Genomic DNA, 19225 nt, shown 5'->3' on the forward strand with positions numbered 1-19225 from the left:
TTGATAGTGGTGTTATTACGTATTGCTATGTCTAAAGACTTGATTGCGATGGCAAACAGCTGGGGACAGAGGAGAACCCTGTCTTGTCCCACGTTGGAGATAGAATGAAAGGTTATTGTTTGTGAGCACCGCAGCCATAGGGCAGGAGTAAAGGACTTTGAACCAGGATATAAATTGTTTGAGAGTATAAAAAAAGATAATGCCACTCCACCTGTTCAAACGCCTGCTAAGCATCAAAGTGATAACAATATCTCTGGAGTGTCAGATGAAGAGGTAATATAAAGTATATTACAAAGACGTCTATGTTGAAAAAAATAAATTCAATTTTTTTATTAAACCAGTTTGATCTGGAGAGATAATGGAGGGAAGATGCGGGCAAGAATCTTACATCGAAATGTTATCAAGAAATTGGTAAAGAGTTTGAGGAGAATGATTCCTCAAATATGTAAATCAAGAGAGGAGAAAGTTGACTGAGAATTTTTTCTAGAATTTCCTTGAAAATTCGTCGGGCCCACACTGCATAGATTGAATTGCCAACACAATCTATTCTACAGAGAACTGTTCTTCCAATTCAGCAGCTATATCAGGTTCAACTGTACGAATATCTAAGTTCTCAAAGAAGGTGTCAAATAAGGTAGCATTTTGAGTAAACGTTTGAAAGCATGAATTGATCTCTAAATGATCGATACATTTGTTACACAGCTCGTCATTTATCTCAGGTATGGTTTGATTTGCGGTTCTCTGACGCAGCTGGTGTGCTAACATTTTCCCTGATTTCTCTCCATGTTCATCATTTTGGTATCGAGATTTACTAATAAGCTTTTCAGCTTGTCCAGTTGAAAGAATATCAAACTCTTTCGGAAGTGTCAAACATTGTTTTAGTAGGTCTGTGGATGAAGTGTGAATATGCCATATCCAAATCCAAGATTTTATTTGTAAGTTCCCCAATGCATTGAATATTTCACTTCCTTAATTTTGCGCTGTACTAAATAATTTGGCCCCATAAATAAGCCTTCATTGATTCCCAAACTGTTGTAGGAGACATTCTAGGGGTTTGATTAAGTTCAAGAAATAGCTCAATTTGAGATGATATAAAAGCAACAAAGGTTTCTTCTGATAGCAGTAGTGGGTTAAGACAACAAAGATTTCTTCTGATAGCATTAGTGGGTTAAGACAACAAAGGTTTCTTCTGATAGCAGTAGTGGGTTAAGACAACAAAGGTTTCTTCTGATAGCAGTAGTGGGTTAAGACAACAAAGGTTTCTTCTGATAGCAGTAGTGAGTTAAGACAACAAAGGTTTCTTCTGATAGCAGTAGTGGGTTAAGACAACAAAGGTTTCTTCTGATAGCAGTAGTGAGTTAAGACAACAAAGGTTTCTTCTGATAGCAGTAGTGAGTTAAGACAACAAAGGTTTCTTCTGATAGCATTAGTGGGTTAAGACAACAAAGGTTTATTCTGATAGCAGTAGTGGGTTAAGACAACAAAGGTTTCTTCTGATAGCAGTAGTGGGTTAAGACAACAAAAGTTTATTCTGATAGCAGTAGTGAGTTAAGACAACAAAGGTTTCTTCTGATAGCAGTAGTGAGTTAAGACAACAAAGGTTTCTTCTGATAGCATTAGTGGGTTAAGACAACAAAGGTTTCTTCTGATAGCAGTAGTGGGTTAAGACAACAAAGGTTTCTTCTGATAGCAGTAGTGGGTTAAGACAACAAAGGTTTATTCTGATAGCAGTAGTGAGTTAAGACAACAAAGGTTTCTTCTGATAGCATTAGTGGGTTAAGACAACAAAGGTTTCTTCTGATAGCAGTAGTGGGTTAAGACAACAAAGGTTTCTTCTGATAGCAGTAGTGGGTTAAGACAACAAAGGTTTCTTCTGATAGCAGTAGTGGGTTAAGACAACAAAGGTTTCTTCTGATAGCAGTAGTGAGTTAAGACAACAAAGGTTTCTTCTGATAGCAGTAGTGGGTTAAGACAACAAAGGTTTCTTCTGATAGCAGTAGTGAGTTAAGACAACAAAGGTTTCTTCTGATAGCAGTAGTGAGTTAAGACAACAAAGGTTTCTTCTGATAGCATTAGTGGGTTAAGACAACAAAGGTTTATTCTGATAGCAGTAGTGGGTTAAGACAACAAAGGTTTCTTCTGATAGCAGTAGTGGGTTAAGACAACAAAAGTTTATTCTGATAGCAGTAGTGAGTTAAGACAACAAAGGTTTCTTCTGATAGCAGTAGTGAGTTAAGACAACAAAGGTTTCTTCTGATAGCATTAGTGGGTTAAGACAACAAAGGTTTCTTCTGATAGCAGTAGTGGGTTAAGACAACAAAGGTTTCTTCTGATAGCAGTAGTGGGTTAAGACAACAAAGGTTTCTTCTGATAGCAGTAGTGGGTTAAGACAACAAAGGTTTATTCTGATAGCAGTAGTGAGTTAAGACAACAAAGGTTTCTTCTGATAGCATTAGTGGGTTAAGACAACAAAGGTTTCTTCTGATAGCAGTAGTGGGTTAAGACAACAAAGGTTTCTTCTGATAGCAGTAGTGGGTTAAGACAACAAAGGTTTCTTCTGATAGCAGTAGTGGGTTAAGACAACAAAGGTTTCTTCTGATAGCATTAGTGGGTTAAGACAACAAAGGTTTCTTCTGATAGCAGTAGTGGGTTAAGACAACAAAGGTTTCTTCTGATAGCATTAGTGGGTTAAGACAACAAAGGTTTCTTCTGATAGCAGTAGTGCGTTAAGCCGCCAAGCTCAATAGAAATTCCTAACCTTTTCTGACTGTGATGGTTTCATACCTGCGAAAGAGCCTATAAGCCTCCTACAAGTTAGGATAGGCTACCATTCATTCCATCTCTCATTTAATTGGACCCACTTCACAGTAGTAAATATATAAGTTACCACGGTATTTAAAGTATTTTGCTCTATGCGATCTGAAGCGCAGTTTAACGGCCGAACAGACGGTTTACCCTTTCCATTTACGTTTGTAGGCTACATTTGAATACTGTAATGTCAAATTTTTCGAGTAGCCTAGACAATATTTAATATATAAACATAATACATATATCACAACAATTGCACCTTTTCTGGTCATGATGAGTTCATAATCCCAAACTAGCCATAAAAAAATGACCAAATGACAATTTGCAACAGTTTTTGGGTTTCAGAAATGGTCAAATATTACTGCATAATAAATAAAAAATTACTTTATTACTGCATAATAAAATATTCTGCCAACACCTCCAAAGATATTTGATCAAGTTTGCAATTGCTATTTCCTTTAGATATTTTTGTCTTGGATCTAATTCCAATACTTCCAAAATAGGCTATACAGCAAATAAGGGCGTTATTGTCATCATGAAAGGTGAATGATGGGTGTTTTTCAGGCAGAGTTATAATGCTAGATCCAGTGGGGATTTTACATGTAAATCTTGGTGGGGCAAACTCCCCAAACATATGTTTTGGAGGGATGCATACCAGCAAAGCCACTACACAACACAAAACAATACAGCAGAGTCCCAACAGCAGTCCCAACACCTTACCACTGCTACACCTGGCTATCAGCGGACCCTGATAGCGGACCCACATTCGTTTAAGCAAAACAGTTAATTCAGCCTCATGTACTGCCTTTGAAAAAAACATAGCTGATATGGCTATCTTGCTTAAATGAATGTGGTTTCTAATGACAATTGAGATGTACAAACTATGGCAAAGGGGACGGCGAGCGGATAAGAGGCAATCTGTAATTTTGATTAAGACATTAATGAGCAAGCTAGGACGGACGTAGTCAATATAACTATTTGTTCAGTATATTTTAAATGTACAGCGACAGAATTCAGAACATGGGCCATTCTCGCAGTATTCTCCCTGTACATCAAGTCAGAACCATATAATAAATAAAGGGAGCATATAAGCAGACAATAAAAGCTCTTACAATATTCAATGATTACATTTCTCTAAAACAGGAAGGATAGGCTACATGTGCACCACCAAATCAGAAATTATGAGGGGAAAATTGACCAAATTATTAGGTTGAGGCACATGGGCCACTAACAGCTTACTACACAACATACACTTAGTATTACTTTCTTAGCAACAGTATACATATCTCCCTGTAATATTACTTAATTTATGCAGCAGCATACAATACATTTTTGGACTCAACTTGTTGTGCTGTGCTCACTTGAACAGGAAGGTGGTGTGGCGGTCCTTTGTGGGCAAATTTTCTCATCAAACTTTGTCATCAAAGTCTGGCATTCTCTGGATTTATGGTGCTTTCAAGACAACTGGGAACTCTGGAAAAAAAACAAGGTTGAATCATGACGTCGGTGATCTTCAGGTTGGAGCTCTAGAAAGAGGCCAGAGTTCCCGACTTGCAATTCTGAGTTGGATGACCGTTCAAACGTATTATCCCAGTCGGAGCTCGTTTTTTTGAAGTACCCAGTTGTCTTGAACTCAGATTTCCCAGTTCCAGTGAGTTCCAGTGAGTTTCCAGTTGTTTTGAGCGAGGCAGAAGTCATGCTGGATTGACAGCATGGACAATGTTGAATGTTTATCCTTTTAAGCTTGGAAAAGAGACCCTTAAACCGAGACTTGGACCACACACCCACTCCACTTAATAGCAGGCTAGTGATTGCTTTGCTATGCTTACAGTTAGCCACTGATTCCTTCCAAACCACTCATTGTTGAATTTGTGTAATGTTTATTCCCAATGGCCGATGAGCACCGATACATTGTATCTATAATGTATCTTCATATGACAAGGATTGAAAAGGATTTGCCAGTAGATTGTCGACTTGATTCATGATGATGACTGCTAGCCTGCGAGCTAAGATTTTGAAAGTAAACTCAGCAAAAAAAGAAACGTCCTCTCACCGTCAACTGCGTTTATTTTTAATGATCAAAAATGCCTAAACTGATTTTTTCAAGTTCAAACTCAGCAAAAAAAAAATCCTTTATTTTCAGCAAACGTAACATGTGTAAATATTTGTATGAACATAACAAGATTCAATAACTGAGACATAAACTGAACAAGTTCCACAGACATGTGACTAACAGAAATTGAATAATGTAAAATCAAAAGTAACAGTCACTATCTGGTGTGGCCACCAGCTGCATTAAGTACTGCAGTGCATCTCCTCCTCATGGACAGCACCATAGTTGCCAGTTCTTGCTGTGAGATGTTACCACACTCTTCCACCAAGGCACCTGCAAGTTCCCAGACATTTCTGGGGGGAATGGCCCTAGCCCTCACCCTCCGATCCAACAGGTTCCAGATGTACTCAATAGGATTGAGATCCGGGCTCTTCGCTGGCCATGGCAGAATACTGACATTCCTGTCTTGCAGGAAATCACGCACAGAACGAGCAGTATGGCTAGTGGCATTGTCAAGCTGGAGGGTCATGTCAGGATGAGCCTGCAGGAAGAGTACCACATGAGGGAGGAGGATGTCTTCCCTGTAACGCACAGCGTTGAGATTGCCTGCAATGACAACAAGCTTAGACCGATGATGCTGTGACACACCGCCCCAGAGCATGACGGACCCTCCACCTCCAAATCGAACCCGCTCCAGAGTACAGGCCTTGGTGTAACGCTCATTCCTTCAACGATAAACGCAACAACGTCCCATAGGCGACGTTGTTGCCGGTGATGTCTGGTGAGGACCTGCCTTACAACAGGCCTACAAGCCCTCAGTCCAGCCTCTCTCAGCATTTGCGGACAGTCGGAGAACTGATGGACGAATTGTGCGTTCCTGGTGTAACTCGGGCAGTTGTTGTCGCCATCCTGTACCTGTCCCGCAGGTGTGATGTTCGGATGTACCGATCCTGTGCAGGTGTTGTTACATGTGGTCTGCCACTGCAAGGATGATCAGCTGTCCCTCCTGTCTCCCTGTAGCGCTGTCTTAGGTGTCTCACAGTACGGACATTACAAGCCCTGGCCACATCTGCAGTCCTCATGCCTCCTTGCAGCATGCCTAAGGCACGTTCACGCAGATGAGCAGGGACTCTGGGCATCTTTCTTTTGGTGTTTTTCACCAAAATTCAGTAGAAATGCCTCTTTAGTGTCCTAAGTTTTCATAACTGTGACATTAATTGCCTACCCTCTGTAAGCTGTTAGTGTCTTAACGACCGTTCCACAGGTGATTGTTCATTAATTGTTTATGGTTCATTGAACAAGCATTGGAAACAGTGTTTAAACCCTATACAATGAAGATCTGTGAAGTTATTTGGATTTTTATTAATTATCTTTGAAAGACGCTGGGCCAATTGTGCGCTGCCCCATGGGTCTCGCGGTCGCGACCGGCTGCGACAGAGCCTGGACTCGAACCCAGTATCTCAAGTGGCACTTTTAATGTAACTCGATGGCAGCACCCTGAAGGGGCTTGAATTTTCGAGCTCCACCTGTAGATTTTGTGGTGACCTCGTGTCCCCATTAGTGACAGAACACTGAGCCAATCACCGTGCAACTGGAGAACATCACCAACCCCTATGCTCCGTATTTTCCGCTGGCTTCCCCACCACCACAAAAAGCACTGAGCTTGGCTGAAACGCCTGCGTTTTGGAGTTGCCTTACTCAAGAAAGCAAAAAAGAGACCAAGTTTGTATGGTTTTATTCATTAAAACATTTTTTTTACATTGTTTGCGAACTGATATGTGAAATGTCATAATGCCCAAATAACATGAAAAACAAGTGCGGCTCCAAACAAGTGCAGTTTCCACAGGTCTGATTTATAACGGGAAACATGGTTGTGTATGGCGTGGGCCAAGTTTAAATCTCAATATTTTTGTGAGTGCGAAGTCTTTGCAGAAATAGAGCATGCAGATATTTAGCGTAAAATGTACACAATGTTTATGAGGCCCCTGCTGTGCTGATCGCTGCAACGTGTATAATGGAAATCGACACATAATGCTCCACATAAAAAAAAAAGTATCGACATATTAGGAAACGGGCTTCCATATTATACTGATTAGGTTTCCCATGATGCAATGCGTATCTGTCATGGCTGCTCACTGGTGCTTCTCACTGCACATGGGTTGAAATGAACAAATGTATACAGTTACTTTGAAATAGGCTACATTACAGTAGTAAGGTTATATATTGTCAATTTACAATTACGCCGATCCTGGTTGGAAACAGTATTGACTTCTTTGTGCGACTGTTGCACATCACATTTTGAGATGGTGCGGGAAGCAGAGATTCCCGTGCTCCGAGGTTTTCTGAAACCAAGCGAGGCAACGGAATGGAAGCAGAATGTTTTCAGCTCTGCAGGTGAGATTACAAATGAAGTATGCGAAAATCAGTGTTGTTATCACACTTTACATGTATTTAGGTGTAGATTTAGATTGTGTTTTGTGAGAAATGTAGCTACAATTAAACGATGGCTAGCTTGGTGGTGGCTAATGTGACGTTCAGCTAACGTAAGGTAACTACCCTAACAATGTGTGGAGACATATGGCACGCAGTTATAGCCACTGTCCGTCGGTTTGTCAATGGTTTGATGTCATTTGACTAATGTGTAATGTCTCAACATGGTTCAATATTAAGGCTACGTGATATGATTAATCGAAGCTAGATTAATTGAACTAGCCAGTTAGCTCAATACAGGTTTGAATGATAACTAGTTAGCTACTGTACCAAGCACACTCGCTGTCAACTTGTGGGCGCAAAGCCTAGCTAACTAGAACACCCAGCTAGGTGGGCACTACTAGCTACAAAGGCTAGACCGACAGGAATTGAGTCATTTTAGGCACAGGTATATCTAATTGGCTGGGTTTTGATCTCATACTCTAAATGTTTTACTTTGAATATAACCTTACATATAGTTCGGTACCAGCTAGCTAACTATGTCACCAATATACAGGTATCAACTTAGCGAGCTAGAGAAGCTATGTACCGATTCTTGCCACATCCCACCAGGAGCGTATTAATTACGTCTATTATTTTGCAAAACGTTTCGTAAACAAACGAAACGGGGAGGGACATACCTTTTAAACGTTCAAATTTGGACAGATTAATTTACGTTCCAGCCCTTGGCCACGCATCCCCCCGTGAGGATGCAAATGTACGGTAGGTGGGTGTTTAGCTAGTTCAACTAATCGGTAGCTTTGATCTCCGTAATGTGTTAGTTCTCGATACACTAGAGGCAGCAATAGTGAGTTAATCGCTGTCATGATCTTTCGCTGAACACTGTCAACTTACTGCATTGAAGCTGTGGCAACGCACGTTTATGATAGCACAGTGGGGCGAAGCATCCTATCCCCCATGAAAGAACTTAAGACTCTATGGACAATCACCATGCACGGTCGCTATTTTCTATATGCTCGGCTATTTTCTTGGCATGTATGCTCATCTTTACTAAATCCGAGGTCACTGGCTTTGCACAATAATCAGCCATGTCATCATATATTTCTCGCCCATCATCCAGGCACAGTACCGTGAGCTGTATCAAGTGATGTAGCTGTGTCATGGTTGTCTGGGCTGGTTTTATGTGCTGTTGTCAGAATAGACATGACTTGATATATTTTTGTCTCCATTTGGATTTAGCAAATTAGGCTATGCCTTTTGAGACATCGCTCACCAACAAAAAGCACACAGTTTCTGACATCAGATTGTATTGAAATGATGTATTGTAAATGTGATGTTGGCCTGCTTTTCACTACACTGTACAAGTAAAAAAAAAATATCCAGCAAGTCTAAACTCATGACATAGAAATAAATGTGCACTCAACAAAAATATAAACGCAACCTGAAGCAATTTCAAAGATTTTACTTAGTTACAGTTCATATAAGGAAATCAGTCAATTGAAATACATTCATTAGGCCCAAATCTATGGAATCCACATGACTGGGAATACAGATAGATATGCATCTGTTAGTCACAGATACTTTTGGTCATGTAGTGTATATGGACACCTGCTCCTTAAACATCTAATTTCAAAATCATGGGTATTTATATGGATTTGGTACCGCTTTTGTTTCGATAACAGCCTCCACTCTTCTGGGAAGACTTTCCACTGGATGTTGGAACATTGCTGCGGGGACTTGTTTCCGTTCAGCCACGAGCAGTAGTGTGGTCAGGCACTGATGTTTGGCGATTAGGCCTGGCTCGCAGTTGCGTAACAATTCATCCCAAAGGTGTTAGATGGGGTTGAGGTCAGGGCTCTGTGCAGGTCAGTCAAGTACTTCCACACCGATCTCAATAAACCATTTCTGTATGGACCTTGCTTTGTGCACGGGGGCATTGTCATGCTGAAACAGGGAAGGGCCTTCCCCAAACTGTTTCCACAAAGTTGGAAGCACAGAGTCGTCTAGAATGCCGTTGTTTGCTGTAGCGATAAGATTCCGCTTTACTGGAACTAAGGAGCCTGAACCATGAAAAACATCCCCAGACCATTATTCTTCCTTCACCAAACTTTACAGTTGGCACTATGCTTTGGGGCAAGTAGCGTTCTCCTGGCATCCGCCAAACCGAGATTTGTCTGTCGGATTGCCAGATGGTGAAGCGTGATTTATATTTCAGAGAACGCGTTTCCTCTGCTCAAGTGTCTAATGGTGGCAAGCTATACACCACTACAGCCGACGCTTGGCATTGCACATGATGATCTTATGCTTGTGTTCGTTTGCTCGGCCATGGAAACCCACTTCATGAACCTCCCTACGAACAGTTGTTGTGCTGACGTTGCTTCTAGAGACAGTTTGGAACTCTGTAGTGAGTGTTACAATTGAGGACAGATTTGTACGTGCTTCAGCCCTCGGCGGTCCTATTCTGTGAGCTTGTGTGGCCTACCACTTTGTGGCTGAGCCTTTGTTGCTCCTAGACGTTCCACTCACAATAACAGCACTTACAGTTGACCGGGAATACTCTGACTTGTTGGAAAGGTTGTATCCTATCACGGTGCCATGTTGAAAGTGACTGAGCTGTTAAGTAAGGCAATTCTACTGCCAATGTTTGTCTATGGAGATTGCATGGCTGTGTGCTCGATTTTATACACCTGTCAGCAACGTGTGTGGCTGAAATGGCCAAAGCCACTTATTTGAGGAGGTGTCTACATACTTGTGTATATGTAGTGTACCATAACCCCACCACCACCACGGGGCACTCTGTTCACAACGTTGACATCAGCAAACCGGTCGCCCACGTAACGCTAGACACGCTGTCTGCCATCTGCCCGGTACAGTTGCAACCAGGATTCATCTGTGAAGAGCACACTTCTCTAGCATGCCCACTGAAGTAGGTTACGAGGCCTAACTGCACGCAGGTCAAGACCCTGGTGAAGATGACGAGCACGCAGATGTGCTTCCCTGAGATGTTTGCTGACAGTTTGTGCAAACCCACAGTTTCATCAGCTGTCTGGGGTGGCTGGTATGCCACACCTTGATACGCTACACCTGTCATGTGGATGGATCATCTTGGCAAAGTACAAATGCTCACTAACATGGATCTAAGCAAACATTGGTGAGAAATATGCTTTTTGTGTATATGGAACATTTCTGTGGCCTTTCATTTCAGCTCATAGGACCACCACTTTACATATTGCATTTATAGTTTTGTTCAGTTTAGCTAGTCCCCTCCCTGTGTGTGCTTGTAGCAGATATGAGTCTGTTGCACTCGCCATTCTGAAATGTACGCTTATGTATTATGTTTGCTTGAATATTGAGAGGCCTTGGGCAATTCAGAATCATATTTCTCCCATACTGAATTGCCTTACATTGACTGCTGAATTACTGACTCATTTGAGGTCCAGTTGTTTTCCATAATCAGTTTCTTGACAGTGCTGAAATGTATTTGAGAAGCTGAAATGTTATTAATAGTGGTTGAGAGTAGAGAGTATGATTTTAACGCCGATACCGATTATTGGAGGGCCAAAAAAAGCAGATGTCGATTAATCTGCTATTTTTTTCCCCCCTTGTAATAATGACAATTACAACAATACTGAATGAACACTTATTTTAACTTAATATAATACATAAATAAAATCAATTTAGCCTCAAATAATGAAACATGTTCAATTTGGTTTAAATAATGCAAAAACAAAGCCACACCAGATACTGACTGTTACTGTTGACCCACCCTTTGTTCAGGGACACATTATTCAATTTCTGTTAGTCACATGTCTGTGGAACTTGTTCAGTTTGTCTCAGTTGTTGAATCTTGTTATGTTCATACAAATATTTACACGTTACGTTTGCTGAAAAGAAAGGATTTTTTTTTTGCTGAGTTTGAACTTGAAAAAATCATTTTAGGCATTTTTGATAATTGCCGTTAAAGCTTAAATGACAATTGTTATTATTTTTCATTAACTCATATGTTTTACAACTCTTTAAGCTTCGAAATGATATCAAACTAAACCGTTTTTTGTTTTCAGGAATGATGACATGGATGTCTCATGGTAGGGTGGGGTATGCAAAATGGGTCAACTTTGAGCACCTCGATCTCTTGAATTTTTTGTTTTGGCATTCAGGTCCAAAATGTCACTTTCTGACCACTTCTACCTTGGGCAAAACATGAATGGATGGATTCATTCAAATCAATAGGGGTGCCTGTAGCTTTATCATTGGAAGCATTGGCTTTGGTGTACTGTGGCTGTCCCAATCTATTTTCTCCCAAAGTGTGCACTTGTTCACTTCCCTTCATGGATTTGAAAGGACATTACTGGTTTATGGAAAGTCTTTGGCCCATGCCTGCACCAATCCAATGCTTTTACATTTGTGGGTACTAGAGATTGTTGGGATGCACACTGTGTGTGTTTGCCAGTTTGTGGGGGTGTTTTAGTTTGCTTAGGTTTGCCAGTCTTCTGATACTGTACACCTAGCCTCTCCTCCTTCCCGTTGCTCTCTCTCAGCCCTCACTCATTCCCATCAGTGAAGCGCAATGCAATCAATGCTAATGAGCCCAGCCAGCCTCCCTGCTCATAAAGAACTAATGAAAGCTGTATAGACGCTGAAGCCAAGCACACAACCAATGCATAAAATGCAATTACTCCAGGCTGAGACACCTTGGCCTCATAGCTGTTCTCTTTATAATTTAATATTTTGTTCCTCTTCCTCCCCTTTCAGCAATGCCCCTCCAACAGCTATAAGTCTGCATGCACACACCAAATGATCTTCTGCAGGGCATTGTTCAATATTCTCATTTTGCTAATGGGAATATGGAGTTGGATTAACAATATAAGACAAATGAAAGTAGGTGTGTTGTGGAGGTAAGAGGCCCTTGGAGTGAGGTACAGCGTATGGTCCAGTGGCATGCTTGATTTTCTCCATTCCTGGATGGTAATGGTTCTGGGACAACAATAACGAGGTGGTTTGGCTATAATACTTTGACTCTAAACAAGTAGCCTTTGAGGTAATTTGAATTGGATGTAGAGGTATCTGGGGGATAATGATCCACCTATTTCAAACAATGAGGCTGCACCTTAGTGCCTTTCAAAGCTAATGGGTGTTCCACAGAGAAATGAGACGACGCCATGCAGTCAAAGGAAAAACGGTTCAGACGATGGTGAATAGCGTCAGAATAACTAAATACTTAGGCTATGTTTAACAATCCTGTTTTGAGCCACCCATTATTACAGATACACACACGACGCATCTCTGATGTCATTGCCATTTTCCTGTGTTACCTCTTTATCTCACTGCTTCTTCTTGTTTGCTTTCCAGAGGCGGGTCCCCTGCTGCAGTCCCTGTTCGATGGAGACTTTGAGGCGGTGCTGCTGAGTCCTCAGGTCCTGGACCTGCTTGGTGGTGGAGACGGCAGCGACGGAGAGTCCATCGACGCCTACCTGGAGAGACGGGTCCTGGCCTACCTCAACGACAGCACACAGGAGGACAAGGCTGACCGGTAAGAAACAATAACTGAGTAGGGATCTCATGCTGACACATTCAATGTTAATAAATTCATTGAATAAAGTGTTTTTAGTGCTGGGCTGGAACAAAAGCCTGCATACTCTAGCTCTCCAGGATCCAAGTTGGTGGACACTACATTAGTCTTTATTATAAACAAGGCTAAACAAGATTGAATATGCTTTCATATAAGCCAACAGATTGCCTTTTTAAGTGTACAGCAATATGAATGAATAAAATTATATTATATTAAAAACATGTAATAGAGACTTTTCTAATGATAACCTTAAATCTAAACTCCTCAAATTGCACGCAGAGCAGAACGGCATTATCAATGAATATTAATTCAGGTAAATTAATGCTCAGTTTGTTGTGCGCGGCATTGTGGTACCACTGGCAGCAGAAAGCCAAAGATTGTTACACCAGGTGTGTAGTCTGTTTTATAAATGTGCAATAAGCATAAAACACAATTCTATAAGGAATAGCAACTCGTTCTCATTCTGAGAAATAAGGTAGGCCACTTGATTTAAACATCTGAACGAAGTGGGCAGTCTAGCATGCTGTTCAAACAGCTGGAAACGGACAGAACGGTGCGTGTGTAACAATTCAACTGTTCTATGTTAGCAAGCGTATAGATCCATGTTGGCTAAACTTATAAAGATCTGTTTATTCGCTAGAATGTGGGCTTGTGGTTAAGAGAGAGTTTGAGACCTGTGTTAATTTTCTATAATGCCTGCTACAAGAAGTTAGTCATTATTAGTGAAGGTGCGTTTTGAATGGTTCTGGTTAAAATTGTAACAAGTGCATTTTCATATTTTTTTGTGGGTCTTACAGTTTTGGAAGGCTTCTATTTAGCCTAGGTATAATTTCACAAGCCCTGATTTCATTAGATTATTGCTGACTGTTTGAAATGCAGTGTATTTGACCTTTAGTTGCACAACTAAGTTTATTTAGAGAACATAACAAAAAAAATCATGACATGTATTGTATGAATATCCCATAAATCATATTTTTTGTGATGATTTTTAGGACATATCGCCCAGCCCTAGTACACAGTGACTTTTATTGAGGGGAGTGATAGGAGAATTACCAGGCACGGGCTGTTCCCTCGCTGAATGGAGCCCAATGAAGCTTCCTGCTCCATGAATTATTAATTTTTAATAAGAACAGCTTAACATCTCCTCCTGTCCCGTGGGAGAATGGGTATTTCAACAGGTGTTGCTACTCTATCCCCCTCCTGTATTGGATCATTTATTTCCGTCTCTTTCCATTTTCTGCGTTAGTCAGCTAGGTGTGTTGGAGAGGCCTGTACTGTGTGTATGCATAGCTTTAATTGATGGGAAGCAGTCGCTCTTTGCCCTGAGTCTGTGCCCGGACAGCCCAGTCACCCTATTGAATGAGTCCTGCTGTGAGGACTGGAGCAGCCCGCTGTGTCCACTTCGGGAAGGCTGCTGGCCTGATTTGCAGTGTGGAGATTAAATGACCGTATCTTCAGTGTTTCTTTCTCCCCCTTCGTCTCTGTACTGAGCTTGTGGTCGCTTGTTTTAGAAGCCTTGTTTTATTGCTTCTCTTCCTCTGAACTCCCTTTCATTTAGTTCTCTAGCCTTTCTGTTGCTCCTCCTTTGTTCTGTTCCCTGTTTTCGTTTTTCTCTAGTGTCTAGTAGTTCTGTGTTCTGTGCCTTCCCTCTGGTCTCCCTCATTGTTCTTTCTCTCTGTCCCCCAGACTATCTGTCCCCCCCCCCTACACTCACGGATCTCGTTCCTATTCATTGTGACATTACGTTCTGTTTCCTTTCTTCTCTTTCTCAGGGAGAATGCCTTGCTGGCCCTGGCGGTGGCCTGCCTGCACCTCTTTGCCCAGAGTAACTGGACGGGTCCCCCTGTCGCCATCCATGTCCCTGACCTGCTTCCTCCGGCCCTGCTCACCTCCCTCATTGAGGTACAGTAACAGCAGGGTTTTTGTTACGAAAATGTGGCGCCGGACAACGTGACTGGGAAAATGTTAATTTACTGCCCATTTAATACATTTACCGGACTCATAGGCATTGGATGCTTAAGAAGTCAGGCTTTCTGGTGAATTATTTTAAATTATTGTATTTATTTTTGTATAGACAGGAGTAATTATATAATTTTGGCACATTTATTTTCATTTACTTCCCGATTGGACCCACCACTATACCATTTATCTCCTGTCCTATTGGTTTTCATATCAACTTTCTTTCGTTGTCAAGTAGCCAAAGGCACAATCCTATTAGCAATCCATCCTAGTTGTTGCATCTTTAGATTCCTCATCTTTCTAAGTTTCTAAGAGAGATTTTAATCTGTCACATATGGAACCACGGTGTGCTGTTCAGAATGGTATTGTCGGGCCTCCCGAGTGGCGCATTGGTCTAAGGCACTGCATTGCAGTGCTAGTTGTGCCACTAGAGATCCTGGTTCGAGACCAGCCGGCCTCGACCGCGAGACCCATGGGGCGGTGCGCAATTGACCCAGCGTCGTCTGGGTTAGGGGAGGGTTTCGGCAGGGATGTCCTTGTCCCATCATGCTCTAGCAACTCCTCTGGCGGGCCGGGCACATGCACGCTGACACGGTCGCCGGGTGTAGTGTTTCCTCCGACAAATTGGTCTTCCGGGTTAAGCGGGCCATAATGTATTATTCCAGCCCAGGTGCAATTTAGAGTTTGACCACTAGATGGCATCAGTGCATGTGCAAAGTTTTAGACTGATCCAATGAACCATTGCTTTTCTGTTCAACATTGTGTCAAGACTGCCCAAATGTGCCTACTTTGTTTATTAATAACTTTATGTTCAAAACTGTGCACTCAAACAATAGCATGGTATTCTTTCTTGCACAGGAGTGTTGTAATAGCTACTGTAAATTTAACAGTGCAGTTAGATTAACAAGAATTTAAGCTTTCTGCAAATATCAAATATGTCTATGTCCTGGAAAAAGTTATTGTTACTTACAACCTCAAGCTAATCACATTAGCCTTCGTTAGCTCAACCGTCCTGTGGACACAGATCCTGAAGAAGTAAAAAAAAAAAAAAGCTGTATTCTGTAGCGTTAAGATTTCCCTTCACTGGGACTAAGGGGCCTAGCCCGAATTGTGAAAAAACAGACCCAGACCATTATTCCTATACAGTGTGTGCTGCTCGGCCATAGAAACCCATTTCATGAAGCTCCCGAAGCACCGTTCTTGTGCTGTTGTTGATTCCAAAGACAGTTTGTTTTAACCGAGGACAGAAGATTTTTAGGCGCTATGCGCTGCAGTACTCAGCTGTGAGCTTGTGTGGCCTACCACTGCGCGGCTGAGCCGTTGTTGCTCGTAGACGTTTCCACTTCACAATAACAGCACTTACAGTTGATCGGGGCAGCTCCAGCAGGGCAGGAATTGGATTAACTGACTTTTTGGAAAGGTGGCATCCTATGACGGTGCCACGTTGAAAGTCACAGAGCTCTTCAGTAAGGCCATTCTTCTGCAAATGTTTGTCTATGGAGATTGCATTGCTGTGTGTAAGATTGTATACACTTCTCAACAACGTGTGTGGCAGAAATGGCCAAATCCACTCATTTGAAGGGGTGTCCACTTTTGTGTATCTATAGTGTACCTTAATACCGACCTTGTGCCATACCTGTGTATTTGGTAATTCGGCATTGAACACAAGGGCCGGTGTTTCCAAACACCACTAATAGCATTGCTAACCTTTGGATTACAGACTAACACGTACATGTAAAATCACATAGAGAATGCTAACGAGCACATTGCATGATAATATATTAAAACTATAGTTCCTCACAGTAAGCTATTACATTTTAAAAATATATATATATCCAACAATCCCCCCCCTTCAATAATCAATAATCCACGGTGTGAAAGAGCAATGGAAGTTTTAGGGCTACTGCTGCATTGGCCTATAGGCTGAGTTCCATGCACTCATTTCATTAGCTGCCAAATTGTAAGCGTCCTCTGGACTTTCTAAAATAATTGCTTCTACATTTCCATTGTCGAATTTTGCCTATAGGCTACTTTGAGACACCTCATAATATGAAATCAAACATTCAGGTTTCAAACAATTATATTTTCAAAATGCATACTGCCTCCAGCTCACATTGTAAAATAACGGGTGACAGCTGATAGCTGATAGCCTGTTGCCTGCACTTGATTGGTGAGCTTCCATTACCAGTTGAGTAATAAAAATAGTAGCTCTTTATAATCGTGCACCAAAACTGTTTCACACGCGATTGCTTTTTAGAATTGTTGTGTAATGAATGGGCTTATGAAAGCACTTTTTTACTCCAGCAGCAACCAGCTGAGGAGATGCAGGAGAAATCCCGCTCATGTGTTGTGTTGGATAAATAAGATGCATGATGACGAAAGAAAATATACACGGGCCAATTTAATTACACTAAATTATGAAAATGAACAGACTGATGAGCATGACGGAAAATTGTATTTACATTGACTGGTATTTCCATCAATGAATATAAAGCATTATTTTGCAATGCGATTTTTTTTTTTCTCCTGGTCATTTTGGCCGGGAAGTTTTATCTGCTGTTATTTTTATCAGCACTTGCCAACTAACAGACACCCAGAGTAACAGTAACTCCATCTCCTCTTCTCTACTTAAACTAAACGCACACTGCTTTTTAAAATGTATCCACAGCCACCCTTCTCCCAAGGTCTGACCTAGAGGATCTCAACCTTTTAGACTGTTCTATTTCCCTGAAGACTTTACCAGCCCATCAACTGTTTTAGAAGCTGATTTGATTTTGGATGCAAGAATTGCGTTTGTGTGGCAGCACTGTGACTCTCTGACATGGTTTGATGAATGGTGAGGACAGACTACCCCTTGTACCCTTTGCTCTGGGTAATGAGGATGTATAGAGTGAGTCTGCGGAGGAAGGGATGAAGTGGTGTTGCACAGTAGAACAGAACCATGGTAATATCACAGTATCAAAACGTCATGATACTTATGATACCAACATTTTAGAGTACTGTAGTACCATTTCATATGATATTATAACATTTTTTGTCCCTTCCAATCTGAAGAATCAGTTGGCGCCTGTTATGAAATGTTTCTAAAGTCAGTTTTATTTATAAATTCAGTTAAATTTAAGCAACAGCAACTAATAGTCTTGTATGCACCAGTCCAATAATGTCACTTTCACTCACTGCATGTCCTTCCAGCCATCCCTCACCTGCTTCTGTCTGCTCTTCCTACGCCTCTATCCATCAAATCAGTTTTTTAAATAGAATTTAGCCGTGATGGCGAGTGGGGATGCAGACCATGGTGAGTCTACTGTTACATTCGATACATTGAAGCAGAGCGAGCAAAATGATATATTGTATCATTTCAATGCTTGGTATAACCAAGTGCACAGGCCAGTCTGTGTAGGCTTTGCAATTGCAAGTTCACTGTCATGCAGCCTCTGAGTAATACAGGAAAAATGGAGCATGCTTTTATTTTTATTTCACCTTTATTGAACCAGGCAGGCCAGTTGAGAACAAGTTCTCATTTACAACTGCCACCCGGCCCAGATAAAGCAAAGCAGTGTGACACAACAAGAGTTACACACAGGATAAACAAACATACAGTCAATAACACAATAGGATGTGCAAATGTAGGAAGTTAAGGCAATAAATAGGCCATGGAGGCGAAATAATTACAATTTAGCATTAACACTGGAGTGATAGATGTGCAGATGTGCAAGTAGAGATACTGGGGTGCAAAAGAGCAAGAGGATAAGTAACAATATGGGGATGAGGTAGTTGGGTGTGCTATTTACAGATTGGCTGTGTACAGGTACATTGATCAGTAATCTGCTCTGACAGCTGATGCTTAAAGTTAGAGGGGGATATATAAGATCCAGCTTCAGTGATTTATGCAATTAGTTCCAGTCACTGGCAGAAGAGAACTGGAAGGAAAGGCGGCCAAAGGAAGTGTTGGCTTTGGGGGTGACCGGTGAAATATACCTGCTGGAGCCTGTGCTACAGGTGGGTGCTGCTATGGTGACCAGTGAGTTGAGATAAGGTGGGACTTTACCTAGCATAGGCTTATAGATGACCTGGAGCCAGTGGGTTTGGGAACAAATATGTAGCGAGGCCCAGCCAATGAGAGTCTACAGATCACAGTGGTGGGTAGTATATGTGGCTTTGATGACAAAACGGATGACACTGTGATAGACTGCGTCCAATTTGCTGAGTAGAGTGTTGGAGGCTATTTTGTAAATGACATCGCCGAAGTCAAGGATTGGTAGGATCGTCAGTTTTGAGGGTATGTTTGACAGCGTGAGTGAAGGAGGTTTTGTTGTGAAATAGGATGCCAATTCTAGATTTAATTTTGGATTGGAGATGCTTAATGTGAGTCTGGAAGGAGAGTTTACAGTCTAACCAGACACCTA

The 19225-nt window shown here is 41.5% G+C and overlaps 1 protein-coding gene across 1 annotated transcript in view; it reads left to right on the forward strand.

Moving 5' to 3' along the window:
• Window positions 1-6928: 6928 nt before the first annotated feature.
• Window positions 6929-19225, forward strand: part of LOC139411241 (tetratricopeptide repeat domain 27) — a 116877-nt gene continuing 104580 nt past the window's right edge. Inside the window, exons 1-3 of the mRNA XM_071157277.1 lie at window positions 6929-7255; window positions 12641-12821; window positions 14633-14762. Of these exons, the coding sequence (XP_071013378.1) occupies window positions 7165-7255; window positions 12641-12821; window positions 14633-14762 (402 nt within the window). The 5' untranslated portion in view covers window positions 6929-7164. The remainder of the gene's footprint in view (window positions 7256-12640; window positions 12822-14632; window positions 14763-19225) is intronic.

The sequence above is a fragment of the Oncorhynchus clarkii genome, chromosome 1, assembly GCF_045791955.1.
Source record: "Oncorhynchus clarkii lewisi isolate Uvic-CL-2024 chromosome 1, UVic_Ocla_1.0, whole genome shotgun sequence".
In the NCBI taxonomy this organism is placed as follows: Eukaryota; Metazoa; Chordata; class Actinopteri; order Salmoniformes; family Salmonidae; genus Oncorhynchus; species Oncorhynchus clarkii.